This window comes from Apiospora aurea, assembly GCF_038362705.1.
Source record: "Apiospora aurea strain CBS 24483 chromosome Unknown utg000002l_segment0_segment0, whole genome shotgun sequence".
Taxonomy (NCBI): domain Eukaryota; kingdom Fungi; phylum Ascomycota; class Sordariomycetes; order Amphisphaeriales; family Apiosporaceae; genus Apiospora; species Apiospora aurea.
The window spans coordinates 3,653,407-3,667,353 of NW_027117389.1; the positions used below are offsets into that span (position 1 = coordinate 3,653,407).

At 52.5% G+C, this 13,947-nt stretch overlaps 7 protein-coding genes across 7 annotated transcripts; 3 read left to right on the plus strand and 4 right to left on the minus strand.

Annotated features, from left to right (window-relative positions):
* Nucleotides 1-814: 814 nt before the first annotated feature.
* Nucleotides 815-1,839, plus strand: PG986_003497 (uncharacterized protein; the record flags this gene model as incomplete). The annotated part of the gene is made up of 2 exons (XM_066839719.1): nt 815-1,343; nt 1,430-1,839. The coding sequence occupies 2 exons, from the start codon at nt 815-817 to the stop codon at nt 1,837-1,839; spliced, it is 939 nt and encodes a 312-aa protein (XP_066704783.1).
* A 641-nt stretch (nt 1,840-2,480) lies between these two features.
* PG986_003498 (uncharacterized protein) lies at nt 2,481-2,817 on the minus strand (the record flags this gene model as incomplete). The annotated part of the gene is made up of 2 exons (XM_066839720.1): nt 2,481-2,724; nt 2,786-2,817. 2 exons carry the CDS (start codon nt 2,815-2,817, stop codon nt 2,481-2,483), a joined length of 276 nt encoding a protein of 91 aa, XP_066704784.1.
* Nucleotides 2,818-4,332: 1,515 nt separating this feature from the next.
* Nucleotides 4,333-4,884, plus strand: PG986_003499 (uncharacterized protein; the record flags this gene model as incomplete). The annotated part of the gene is made up of 1 exon (XM_066839721.1): nt 4,333-4,884. The coding sequence occupies one exon, from the start codon at nt 4,333-4,335 to the stop codon at nt 4,882-4,884; it is 552 nt and encodes a 183-aa protein (XP_066704785.1).
* A 299-nt stretch (nt 4,885-5,183) lies between these two features.
* Nucleotides 5,184-5,402, minus strand: PG986_003500 (uncharacterized protein; the record flags this gene model as incomplete). The annotated part of the gene is made up of 1 exon (XM_066839722.1): nt 5,184-5,402. One exon carries the CDS (start codon nt 5,400-5,402, stop codon nt 5,184-5,186), a length of 219 nt encoding a protein of 72 aa, XP_066704786.1.
* Nucleotides 5,403-6,544: 1,142 nt separating this feature from the next.
* Nucleotides 6,545-7,255, plus strand: PG986_003501 (uncharacterized protein; the record flags this gene model as incomplete). Its single annotated transcript, XM_066839723.1, has 1 exon — nt 6,545-7,255. One exon carries the CDS (start codon nt 6,545-6,547, stop codon nt 7,253-7,255), a length of 711 nt encoding a protein of 236 aa, XP_066704787.1.
* A 521-nt stretch (nt 7,256-7,776) lies between these two features.
* Nucleotides 7,777-11,123, minus strand: PG986_003502 (uncharacterized protein; the record flags this gene model as incomplete). Its single annotated transcript, XM_066839724.1, has 5 exons — nt 7,777-7,797; nt 7,856-8,942; nt 8,999-9,199; nt 9,263-10,635; nt 10,725-11,123. Coding segments are annotated over 5 exons (3,081 nt in total), but the record flags the coding sequence as incomplete, so codon positions are not given.
* Nucleotides 11,124-13,229: 2,106 nt separating this feature from the next.
* PG986_003503 (uncharacterized protein) lies at nt 13,230-13,917 on the minus strand (the record flags this gene model as incomplete). Its single annotated transcript, XM_066839725.1, has 2 exons — nt 13,230-13,585; nt 13,746-13,917. 2 exons carry the CDS (start codon nt 13,915-13,917, stop codon nt 13,230-13,232), a joined length of 528 nt encoding a protein of 175 aa, XP_066704789.1.
* Between the last annotated feature and the right edge of the window lie 30 nt (nt 13,918-13,947).

A 13,947-nucleotide genomic window follows, 5' to 3' on the forward strand; every position in this document is an offset into this window, starting at 1 on the left:
TGGAACGGATGGGCCTTGCGAAGGCAAGACGTGCTGTAACCCTCGATCTCCGGCCTTTTCACTGTGCTCAAGCTTAAATGAACGGCGATCTGGATTTACTTAGCACGATAGCTCCCTCCGTCGGCCAAATGCAGTCCGCGCTACATGGTACCCCTGACCCCGTCTCATCCGACCGATACTACGTGTAGCCGGCCGCTATCCGCTTGCGATCCCAATAGCCGTGCTCTTGTGGCCGGCAGACAGTTCGGGACTCGGCGGGCTGTCAAAACGGGCTTACACGGGCGTATGGAGAAGCAGGCTTCCCCTAGCCGTTCTACATACTACCATGCAATAAGCGGGTCGCCGACCAACCAACTTCCGGTGACTTACTCAGCTTTCGAGGTCGCCGTTCGTCTCGGCCACCTCGTCGGACACAGGCAGCAGTTGCGAAGCCTAGAGGTCTCATTCCGTTTTCTCTTCATACACCATCTGTTTCTGTTTTCTATCGACCGTGAGCCAACGTTATAAAATATCCGCCATGAAGTCTCTTCGACCTCGGCTTACTAGCGCACAAGTGTTCGCAGATTCTCTTCAGTCATTCATCATCAAACCCAGTCGTGTTCCCAAACCTCTTGATCAACATACCAGCATATGCAGCTCTAGAAAGGCCTTCTACGGCACTCGAAGGCCACTTGTAGGCTATTCCTCAAGTACTAGAAGTTTTCACCAAGCTGCCTCCAGGAAAGCACTCCCTACCTCTGATAAAATAGCCTCACATCTCCGAGCTCCTTGGCTACTTGAACATTCTAGTGCTCTTCCGAAAGACGGTCAGAATATGGAGACTTTAACCCCCGACTACGCCACGACTACTGCGTCGACTGAGGGACAACCAACCATCCACGATGTCTTTGAACCTAGGACTGGAACTTGGCAATATGTCGTTGCTGATCCGGCCACTTCGGAGGCCGTCATCATTGATCCCGTTCTAGATTTCGATCTTGCCACTCAAGTCATCTCGACTACCACGGCTGACGCACTATTGGCCCTTGTCAAGGAGAAGGGCTACCATGTCAGCATGATTCTCGAAACCCACGCGCATGCCGACCATCTGACTGCAGCATCATATCTTCGGTACCGCCTAGGCTCAGGAAGCGATGGACCCAAGCCACTGGTGGTTGCTGGGCAGCGTATTCGTGAAATGCAGGAGGCGCTAGGGGAGAAGTATGGCGTTCCGGGCGAAGAGTACATCAACGTCTTCGACAAGCTATTTGGTGACGACGAGTCATTCCAAGTCGGTCAACTTACAGCGATGGCTATCCACCTCCCCGGTCATACACCCGATCACCTTGGCTACAAGATAGGGGGTGAGTGACTCATATACTATGCGAAAGCATGGTGCCCCTTTTCCTTCGCACGTCTCTTGCTGACACTTGAATCTTCATGGGCTAAGACAACGTTTTCTGCGGCGACTCCCTCTTCAACGCCGACTTGGGCACGGCGCGCTGCGACTTCCCCGGCGGCAGCGCACGGGATCTCTTCAAGTCGGGCCGCAAGCTGCTCAGCATGCCGGACCATTTCAAGATCTGGACCGGCCATGACTACCCCTCGGCCGAGCGCGGGAGCCCCGTGCCTTACATGACGGTCCGCGACCACCGCGCGCAGAACAAGCATCTGCACGACGGCGTCACGGAAGATGAGTTTGTGACCATGCGCGAGGAGCGCGATGCGAACCTGCCGGCTCCTCGGCTCTTCCATCAGTCTCTCCAGGTCAATATTCGGACGGGTCAGCTGCCGAAACCCAATGAGGATGGATCACGTATGCTGCATCTGCCCCTGAAGCTTAGTGGCGACAAGTGGTAATGCCTCGCTCGATTCAAAGCAATTCTTTTGTTCTCTGGGTTCCAGTTGCTCCTACAGTCTCCAGTGAGTTGTTGGTCAATCCAAATAGTCGGATCGTCATATACTCGGTTTTCGTATATTTATTTGAATGTTTGTGTAATCAACAGCTGTTCCCCTCTCGCCAACTCATCAGCGAACTCTCAATATGTATACAATTTACACTCCCGATAAGCTTATCAAGTTTCTTCGATGCTGTCGCCTCGGTATACCTGATGTCCTCCGTAATCATCATCATTAATGTCCCGAGGATTTAAGGGATACTTAGGTCGCGTCTCTGTTCTCGCAAGAGTTTGATCCAACCAAGTTTTACGTGTGAGCTAAGAAAAATAAGAACATATACCCCTGAAGAAACACCGCTCTGTCGCATTAAGCCCAGTTTGACTGACATTCCGAGAGCCGCCCTTATTTGACAAAAGACTTGGACTGCATTCGTCAACTTCCTCGAACAAACTGGTCCTTACTCCGATGAACTCGAAGCAATGCCATCATGTCGACTTTTATCTCGGGCTGCACCCTTCCACCCCACCAGAAGAAAGATAGACCTGTCAACAAGTCTGAATACGTCGGACATATGCATAGGGTATCGCCCAGTATGTCCCCGTCTAGCTCTGATTTAGAGGACCAAGTATACGGTCCAGCTTCTTTTGCATCTTCTTCTGCGCCTTCTTGATGACGTCGGATTCGCGCCGGATCTGGTCTGCCAGCATGACGGTACGGTTGCCGCTGGAACTTGGCTCAGAACGATAAGTCTCCTGGCGGGACTCAGATAGTCTCGCTCGGTCAGTTTGTCGTTCTGCAGCAGTGGTCGGAAGGGCTGTGATGCGCGAAGGGTCTTTTGTGGCAGAGCTGGAATATTGATAGGTGAGCTGCGATCATGAATTTGGATGTGGTGGTGGAGAATACCTACCCGTCAGCTTCTGCTCGATTTGAGGAGGACATGGCTATTTGAGATGTACAGGTTTATATTATAGCAGTGATGGCCAGTAGGATATAATGACAACGACTTGCCGAAGAGACACAACGCCCTGAGAGTCAAGCAGGACCTCCTAGACAGGATACGCTGGGCACCTCTATCCAATATGGTAGGCACCAAGTACAGTGCCACCTCTGGAAAGAAGGATCATCTTGTCTACTTATACCGCTCAAATGTAAGAGACAACCCGTCTCTAACAACCCGTCCTTGCAGCCGTGTTTTCGGTGAGCTGTCTCTTGACTTGTACATCTGCGCGGCTCTTCGTATTTTAGAGGAAGCAGGCCTGGGCAAGCTACATGCGGTACTTGAGACCAGATACTGACATGCAACTGTACCTCTATGCACACATACACCAATCGTATGGTCATATTCCAAGTTACAAAACATGATGGGCGGACTGCTGGATGGACAATGATAGAGGTGCTCATCACCGGTGAGGTAGCCTCGGACGATGCCTGTCGCCATCACCATCATAGCGTGGACGCAGCTGACACGACGGCCGATATGATTCGCTGGGATCCTTGCTGCTGCTACATGCTTATTTCCAGCTAAGGTACCTCATCTACCGGATTGCGACCTCAGCACACAGTATCTTCCCCCTCACCAGACCTCCATCTTCCGACTCCACTCTCACGCCCATCGACCGTCCTCGAAGACCCTATTGATAGAGCTGTCAAGATTCTTGTCAATACAAGAAAGTGTCTCGTCAGGCATCCGGCTCGATCTTAGACGTCGATTGTCACTCCCCAATGTTTACAGAGTACCTCTCCCATAAATAATACCAAACTTGAGGTTCGATGCCAGCTTACTTGTTCTCGTCAAGGGGTCAACCAACCGATCTGAGATAACACCCAACCACCTTGGCTTACATGGCGGGGAAAATAAGAGACGAAAGAGGGCAATATTTTAAGGTAAAACCCTTTCTCATTGGTCACCCAGACACACTGGGACGGTCTTAATGTATTTAGAGATTCTACAGGTTGATAATCTGCTACTACGGGGTTTACTGTGTCCCCGTTTGGTAAATAGTAAATATGTTCCCAAGCGGCCTTCCAGTTGCATGCCATGGAGTACAAAGTTCATGTACCGATTTTCTCCCCCTAGATACCTATCTATTATCCTTCAGACGTATGCTTTCGACTTTGACGATCGCCCAAATGACTGAACATCAATATATCTCAAATATTATAAAGTTCTAGTTTTACTCGTTATATACGAACCATGTGTATTATTTCATTGAGCAACAACATGTTTAATTACCCCATAAATCTGCAATTGCTTTCTCCGGCTACTCCTGCTACCTGAGATTCGCGGCATCCTTCCGTAAGTGATAATATATTTGCATAACTACACTGCGGGAGAAACTTTACTTGCACATATATTCAAACGACTACACAGTCCTCTCTTTGAGATGATTGGCAGATCAAATATTGAATTTCAACCTAATCCTGGGAGTTTCCATTTGTCTCGACACAGCCCACATGGCCAAAGGGAAGAAGGTCGCCTCATCGGCTGCGGTAAACCCGACCGACAAGCTTGGCCAGCTCACAACAGCCTCCGAGATCGAGGCGGACGCAAATTTGGGGTACAAGATACGAGGTCTTATCTACCATCTTCGAAATATCTCCAAAGATGAAGGCTCTCAGTCGCGCACGTTACAGACCACTGACAAGCTGTACATCAGCAGCCTATATTTCACCGCCAAGGAAGCATCCATGATCAAGGGAGCTATCTGTGTCTTGGAAGAAGGCAGCGAGCCTTCAGAAGCCCCCGAGAGTGTTGAGACTACTATCAAGAAAACCATGGCGAACTTCTTCGAGCAGCGAAAGGCGAGCGGTGATGCGCGGCCCTGCGGTACCCACGATCTTGCCCCTATCTACGAGCCCGTGTTTGGTATCGGGAAAGAAGAAGTCCAGGAAGAAAAGTTTCTCAGTCGTTTGCGGAGACAAGGTCTACCAGCTGTGGAAGACGAACCGAAGCCTGCTGTCACTGCCGGCCCTGTTGGTGGCAAGAAGAAAGACAAGGGGAAATAGGAACACGGGGCGCGATAACACGACGATATAGAACAGCCCGCGGCAAGGCCTTCGATTACACGCAGCTATGCCGACTCAGTATGCCTTTCCCCCATATGACCGTCACTGCCGTTGGGTGAAAAGGAGGCCGGACACCGACTCAAGGCTACTCCTCAAGGGTTAAGAACCACCCCTTACCACCCTGATCGCCTTATAAGTCCTGACATCCATTCTGTACGACGCCCATCCAGAATCTGTCGGCCACGATCCTCATTCATCTTGATGTATCATGACAAATGCCGAATGGACAGAGGCCATATCTACTTATCCAACGACTTGGTAATATTCTCGATATTCAGCTTCATGCATGCCGCTGCCTCCAGCACCGCAGCTCCACTGTCCGAAGTCCCAGAAGGGAATACCATGAGGGGGTTCCCATCCCGAGCCGGCTCGTCGAGGAAAGTTTGGGTTCTTTGGATGCGGAGTTGCTCTTTCTCGGCCTTTCTGGCATTGGGGTTCTGGCACCGCTGTTGTTCCATGTTGACAAGAGTCTGGTCCGGCCTAAAGGGTATTTGGTTAACCATGACATCCAACCTCTAGCATAGCAGTGTGGTGCAATCTTCACTTACAACATATGCTTAAATATCCCTCAAGAGCTGATTCTGCCTCGTACACGGCACTGATGAATAATTTTTGGCACACGGACAGGTTGGATGAATGCGTGCGCTCGGGAAGCTGTTAAGGAGAGAGAGATCAGGAATAGGAGGGGAGGGAAACCCAATGCATATATAAATTCGTTTTTGGCAGGCCTGGGGTTCCTGTTTGGGAGTACATCTCTTATGGTTGGTTTATACAGGAACGGCTCTCGTACAGTAGACGGACTACCACGGGGGCTCTACCTATTGACCTCTGTCCCCGTATACCGTTCCCGTTCCTTTCTTCTCTCTCCTGCATCCAGGGCTGTCACAGTGCCAATGCGCGGCGTGAGGCATCGGAGCGGATGCGGAGTATCGCCAGCGGGGGCCAATGGCGACACTGGAATTTCCCAATTTGATGATTCTTCGTCCATGATTGGCCAGGCGTAAGCATTGCATACATGTGCATGTACCCCTGCCACACCGGGCACTTTGTCCTGCTGCCGTTAACACAGCCCAACCAGCCAATGATAGACAGGAGGATTCACGAGAAAGCGTTCGTTAACGCATGGCCAGGTAGGTGCAAAGTGGGGCTAGGCTCCGACTGTCTCTCTGGCCATGCTTTGTTGCTGACTACATGCACATCAATTCCATTATGAAGTCCAAAGCTATCACAAACATCACACTCATTCATTTCTCCTTGAAGCCTCCCTTTTCGGGGGTCATTATCGTTTCAGTGGGAGCCAGTTAACTTGTTTGCCGTTGTATTCTGCTGTGGTAGTGTTCTTCTTCCATCTTCCAAAGGCCGTATCAAACAAACAGGGACTTGTATCTCGTGTGAGCTAGAAACACCTTCGTTAGCTTGCGTATCGCTTAAAACCCCCTCTCGTCATCCACGCTTACCGGATGGTCACAACTTGCTCCAGTCTCAAGATATCTGCATTGCCCTCATAGGGATAGGACGAGTTCGCATCGTGGGACTACATCACTGTACTCTATCTGAAACCCCCAGTCCCGGTCATAATCTCACCACCACCACCACCACCATGAGTGCAACTCAAGACACCACCCAGTGCAAGCTCTACTTCGCGTACGGCTCCAACTTGTCCTGCTCGCAGATGAAGACCCGCTGTCCCACCGCCGACCCGGTCGGCCTCGGCCACCTGCGCGGCTGGACCTGGATCATTAACGAGCGCGGCTTCGCCAACATCGTCAAGGACGAACCCGCCGCTGCACCTTCCTCCCCATCAGTCACAGCAGCAGCAACAAACAGCGATGAAGACGACAAAAACAACAACGCCCCAACAGGAGCAGCCAGTGAGGAACAAGCAGCCGGTAACGAGCAGGCAGCAAAGCCCTACCACGACCTCACCATCCATCAAGCCTCCGCCCCCGCCGGCGTCTACGGCGTCCTCTACGCCCTCCACCCCGCCGACGAGGCCCAGCTCGACGTGCACGAGGGCGTGCCCACGGCCTACGAGAAGGCCACGCTCGACGTCGAGCTCGTCCGCGGCAGCAGCAGCACCAACCAGGCCGCGGCATACAACGAGTACCACCACCAGTCCGAGCAGCAGCAGCAGCAGCGGCTGCCGGCGCTCGTCTACGTCGACCGCCAGCGCGTCAAGGCGGACTGGCCCCGGCCCGAGTACGTGGACCGCATGAACCGGGGCATCGCCGAGGCCCGGCGCGATTGGGACTTCCCGGACTGCTACATCGATCAGGTCATGCGCAACTTCATTCCGGAGAAGACATCGTGATGCCTTGTATTCGGGCAAAAGTTGGAGCAATGGGAAGACAAATTGGATATGTCGCCAGTCGTTATGGGCCTCTCTCGGGGAAGGGGGGAGAGATGCGGCCAGTACCATCCCGCCTCTATTGGTTAGCAGGCGCTTCAGGCTATGAATTGGAGAATGCTACTCATTACTCGTAACCAACCTGTTTTTATTTTGTTCCGAGCTCAATGCTCAAATAGAAAGCGCCTTTTCAGACCAGCCTTGCCAATGTCACATCAAACAAGACACCGAACCGGACATTTATTGAATACATGAAGTATCTTATTAAGTTTACTGACTTGAACTGCTATCTGTCCTCCCCTTAACCATTCTGTAGTGGTAGTGATGGTAAGTGCGCAATTATCGTACAATCAAGCTCGTAACCAATCTCAATACTATAAATCGCCCTCAGAACACGAAGACGGCTGGACTGCCCATCCAGGAACCCAAATCAGCAAACGCCATCCATATAAGCCACGTCCCGCTGTTCCATGCAATCTCGTACATATAACACAAATCTCCTGGACCTAAAATATCGCACAGCATATAGCGTCTGACTTAAATATACGTTGGTATATTACGCACCGCACTCGACTCCTCCATCGCCCATGGCATCCCGAAGGATCTTGGCCGCCTCGCCGTCCTCGAGGCCCGCGTCGCCTTCGTTCCCCACGCATTGTCGAACCAGGTCTCCATGCCTCCCATGGTCGCCTCTTCATCGTTGCTCGAGCCTGCTGCTTGGTCGTCGTTATGGCCGACTTCCTCAATGTTACCACCACCCCTGGCTGCGCCGACACCAGAAGTAGCGCCCAAAGACCCATATTCGTTAGATTGTCGCAGGAATTGCGCAGCCAGTATTTCGCCGGCGATATCTTCCACCTCCAAATCGGAAGCTGCGAAGTTATCGAGCATCATCATGTTTTCGTGGCAAGGTCTGCTGATAAGGTCTCGTCCACTCATCGTGCCGTTCATGTGGGCAGCAGACACTGCGTTCCTCGTAGCAGTGGTATTGCCATCTTCGTCCAACGAATTGGTAGGAGACTCCGTTTCGTCCGATGACAGAGAATGGACTGTACCTGGCGCAGGGGGAACGAATGTAGAGACGGAAGGAGTCCGCTGATGCTGGTGCTGCAGTTGTTGATGGTGATGGTGCTCACCCAGAACCGTATACGGATTCGACAGAGAGAACATCTGCTGGTGCGATGCTGATGCAAACGGAGGAATGACACTTGGGCTCATCTTTGGGTTGCCCCTGAGTAGAGCTCTCACAGGGTTGCGTCCAGCGGTGAAGAGGCCGCGCAAGCTGGCCGGGAAATCCGACTCTTCTGGCAGGCGCCCCTTGGCGAAACTCAGATCCATAGTCATTGCGAGCCGCAAATAGCATCCCGGTTGCGAAGCTAGTATATCGGTCCAGTTCGAGATCGTACTTGTTGTGCTGGTTGCTGGAAGCGGCGTGGGAGTGTCGAGCTGGGCCAGGGTCATGATATGCCGGATCGTCTCACTCACGTAGTCGCAGCCGTCGTACTGTGGCGTATACGTCTTCATAGCCTCGACGAGCACATTGAGCCGGTTCTGTTTCACTAACTCGTCGGGTGAAGGTTGGCTTCGACGGAATGAGGACAATTTGACATCTATGATATGCAGAACAAGGGGCAAAGCCGTGCACGGTACGCTGCAGTAAGGGTGAGCGACTGGACAATTCGGCTGAAGTACGGGAGGGAAACATACGCGCTGATTGGGAGCCATCGAGCGAGCTTGAGCTGAATGACCTCCTGAAGACACTCGGTTACTCCGGACGCAGCCTCCTGGAGCTCGTGGCGGTTCTCATAGATGGTGGAAAATTCGCGAAGGTTACTAGTTAGATTCGGCGTCACGGCCGTGACGGCAGTTTGGAGTACCTCATGGTGGCTCAGTGCCACCCATGACGAGCTATGGAATTGTTAGCAAATCTGGCCCCTTGAGAAAACACCACATCAATGCGGGTGGACGTACTGATAGTACATGTACATCATGTTGGTGTACAGTATTGCTGATTCGTGATGGGGACCTGTACCCCTTGTTACGGCTGTCCGAGGTACACCGCAGCCGCCGAACATCGGGAATTTCTGGACCGTTGAAGCATACCACCGCCGTAGTGCCTGCTTACACTCCCTTACTTTGACAGTTTCGTCAGGTCCAATCTTCTTTCCCCATCCAGGGGAGTCGTCAAGAGGGAAGACCATCATGATCAGGTCTGTTAGTACGGTGCAAAGCTCCACGATTTGGACAAATATTTCCACCACGCATTTCTTCGTGGCCGAATCGTAGACCTTTGAACGCTCGACCTCATCTGCCATGTCTCTGTAGCCAAATGTCGGGCTTGAACTGAAGTCGAAGTGTGACCTAGTGATCTTGAGGCTTCGACGCATTCCGAGAGGCAGTATCCGGTCTCTTACAATACAACACCACCAAAGGCGCTTCAGAACGTTCTGCTTTTTGTATTGCAAAGGACTGATGACGGGTGAAAAACTCGGAAGTGCTGAATAGTGGTGAGCTTCTGCATTTTTTGCATGCTGAATCGCGGCACTCAGCCATGTCGAGTTCGCCTTTTTGAAGGCCTGGGTAAAGTTTGGAGACCATTGGGACAGCATGATCGCTGTCTGAGCAAGGTATATCATGGAAGATTCGCTTTCGAAATCGTAGAGCAGTTTGCACCGCCGGTAGAGGGTAGCCCTGGCCACCCGACTGCTCGAAAAGCCGAGTGCTTTGACCTTCTCCTTGGAGACGAAGTTGCAGGCGACGAATAGCATGGACTGAAAGACCAGGAGCGACATCCTTTCTCCAGACCCGCCAAAGCCACATTGGCCATACATTTCCCAGAAATCTCCCTCGTTGATCACTGGCATCAAGGGGTGGACATGGAGGAAGTACTGCCTGACAAACTCATCAAGTATCTCGGGCGTGGGTATTCGTAAGCAACCTTGAGACTCGAGGTAATTGACATCTTGGGGCAGGAGGTTGTGGAGGTTGTTGATGCTAAGGAAGGGATAGTAAGAGTATGTGATGTCTGTGCTGCTCTGGCGTTGCCCATTTCCCGCCCATGATGCATTCGTCGACGGAAATAATGAGGATATGCTGGACATATCCGACTGGTTGCGCTCAACTCCGGCTTGGGGAGGATGGGCCCTGTCCTGGGTGCCAAAGTTGTTCCCAAAGCCTGGCAATGATGCCTGACCTTGACCTATGTCAAAGGCCGGGGGTGCTTGCGCTTGTGCTTGCGTTGAAGGAGATGTGTCGTCATCATAGTCATTCTCTGTCGCCATGTATCCATTTCTGGACTCCGAGGCGTCATTCACACTTGGCTCATATGGAGGAATTGTGACTTGCTGAGGTTTACGGCTATGTGGATGTGGGTGGTCAGTATTGTGTCTGCGTCTGCGTCTGCGTCTGCGACTGGGTGGGAATGGGAATGGACGCACGATGCTCGGTCTGCCACGACGCAAGTGTCGTTGTCGAGGTAGCAGTTCATGCAGGGCATTCCTCGCTGGGAGACATCGCAGCGCACTTTGCGGGCGCGGCAGGAGAGACAGGCCTTGGCGGCTCTCTTGCGTGCTTTGGTAGCCGCTCTGGGCTTGTTAGGATCCATGGTATCGATGTTCATTGAGTGGGGATTTGGGTCGGGCCTGCTTTCAGCCTTGCGACGGATAACGATGAAAAATCGATGGAAAGGGCGAGATTGAGCTTCAAGAGGACGTCGAGATAGAGGCTGAGGGTTCGGGAATCGCGGGGGGAGTGGAGTTCCAGGGTGGTGATGACCAGGGGGAAGTGGGGTGCTAGCGGCTTCTGCCCCTATATCGACCTGGCTTCTGCTGACACTAAGGCGTGCCCCGGAATGCTTGTCGGGCCCGGCGATATCACATCAAGGTGTGCTCTCAAGGGACGCATGCATACCTCTAAAAGTCGTTGGACTGCATGCTGGCAAAGATCCAGCCTGGTGGAAGGTCGCAAGTTGAGTCTTTGGCCTCTCTCTCTCTGCCTACCTGGTAGCCAGCATAGCCAGCAACACGAGTGACCAGGATACCAACACAAGCAAGTCCATCCCTCAATTGATAGAGAGAGAGAGAGAGAGAGAGGGTCGACAGAATACGGCATCGCTCCGGATCCAGATACTCAAGCCCTCTCGTTCAAGGCCGATCTGCAGTGAGCCACCTCCGGCTATGGTTCTGGCCATAGATCAGCTGCAGCAAATGCTGCCCTTACATGCACGTGGGCATGGGGTCCGGACCCAAGGATGGCGAATCCAGAAGCAATTGAAACGAGTCATTGGAGAGCAGAAGTCGACTTGTTGACTGGATGACCGTTGGTCCACTCCATCTTCAACCCTACCTACCCTACAACCCCAGTCGTGATGGATGTTCCAAGGTGGAAGGTGGAAGGGGCCGCCCTTGGGCCCTTGGAAGCGAATCGCGAGCTGTGATTGGCTCTGCCGGTACTTCGGCAATAACTTCACACTAACGGCTACATATTCGGCAGTGACAATCGTTGACTTCTCATACCAGATTGCTCACGACCAACGCATTCATAATCTTCTCCGCTACCATCTTAGACTTTGAGTTGAAGTTGCACAGTTTCCTAGCGTCGCGCTTTCTTTACCGTGCATGCATGACATGGCACGAATGAAAAACAACAATTGTTGATCTAGTCGGAGAGTCGGGGAGGGAGGGAGACATGGCAATCAATCGCCATGACCAGCCATTACTATTCCATGGGATTTTCAAATTATTGGTCTCCTCAGATACGAACCACCGTTGGCCACCTTTGATGCATCAACTCGACCTCCCGGCATATGTTTGGCATCACACAGTGTCGATACGCGAGAGCAGCATTGGCAGCAAGCCATATTTCCGAGCCGATACGACCGTGCGCCATGTCACCCATCAACGATACGCGAATGCCAGATATATCAGCGACACGGGATATGTCACTCGATACCTGTTTATTTTGGCAAATGGACACATGGCATGCGCTCTGAACAGCCATGCCCTTGCCCCTCGCCACTAGTCAGGTCGACCTTAACTGTCATGCTGAGGGACCCTCGCTCCAGCAAGGCAAATCGGGAGAAGCATTGTGCATTGCCTGAGGTGCAATATTGACGAGTACATGTAGTTGGGACTACCGTGTGAGGGGACACGACTGGCCAGATTGTTGGTGTTGGGCCCCGGGCATGCGACGAACCAACACTGCTCGTCAAAGTAATGGTATCTAAACTGGCACAAGGTTGCATCCCCTCTAGCAGCTTAACGACTGAGGCTTCGCTGGACATGGCCCGAGTAAAGCCTGCAGTGCAAGATTGAACATAAGGCGAGGGCTGACCAGGTACAGTTGAGTATGTCGCAAGGACTTCGTGACTCGTGAAAGCTATTTGCCAGTAAATTATCGTCAAAGGTAGCCTCATTAAATGGGCTAGGATAATCAGCCTTCTGGTGGGCGTCTTGGTTCTATACTGTCTCTATAAAGTAGGTATTGAGCCACACATAATAAGGGCCGCTGCAACTTCTATGCAGACGCTGTGTCAAATACAAGACACATACATACCGATACTCGCACCTATGTAAGCTGAGTAAGTCCACCTATTTCACTATTTGGGCCAAAAATGAATGTATGATCGTGTGTGCCAATATCTCATGGATCAGTGATTCGTTATTCTGTTTTATAATACATGCAATCATTCAGATCTAGAGTATATCAAGTTCTACGCCCCCTTTGCCAGAGCTGTATAATGCAGAGTAGTGGAATATCAAGCACCCAAACGCCGACTGATGCATCATACATTCAGACATATACACGCTCCCTCCTGCCCTTTCCCATCCCCGTGTAATACACATATCGATTGTGTTCTTTTTCTTCTTCTCTCAAACACCACACATGGAGAAGTCGTTTCCCTTGCCCTGCCCGAGCCCTGCTTAGTCGGTCGTTCACTTTATTTCATCCCTTGGCTATTACCGCCACCACCACCACCACCACCCCCCCTCTTCTCATACCCGCCCCCGACCCTCTCGCCCTGCCGCAGCTTCGCCTCCTCGCGGCGGACCTCCTCCGGGTCGCGCTCGGGCAGGCCCCACCACTCGCGGTGGAATTTCTCCTGCTCGATCTTGCGCCGCTCCTTGCGCTCCCGTTCGCGCGCCCGCTCCATGCGGGTCGCGAACCACTCCTCGCGCGCCCGGTCGTGCTCGGCCTGCGTCGCGTGCGCCATCATGCACGAGTTCATCTGGTGCGACATCTTCCGGCAGGCGAAGGGGATGGTGAAGGTGCGGTTGCGGGCGCAGTCGGCAAAGGCTGTGTGTTGTAGGCAAACGGAAAAAGTCAGTTCCATATCATCCTGAGGGGGCGGGCGGGGGCGGGGGGAGGAAATCGCGGTAGCACAGAGTCAAGCAAGAAGCCATTGGACAAGGCTGCGGTATAGTTCTAGCAGGGCAATGGGTAATCGCAACTGTACCTTTGATCTCATCTTGGCATTGCATTCGCACCCGCGCATTGAAGACCTCGCGCACCTGCGCCTCTTGACTGGCTGATAACGGCAGGGGGTTTCGCGAGGGCATGGGAAGGCCCTCCGTAGCATTCTTCCCATCACGGCCGGACGGTGGTGTTGTAGCCATGGCGGCGGCCATTCACGATATTGTGTGGGATGGTGGTGAATG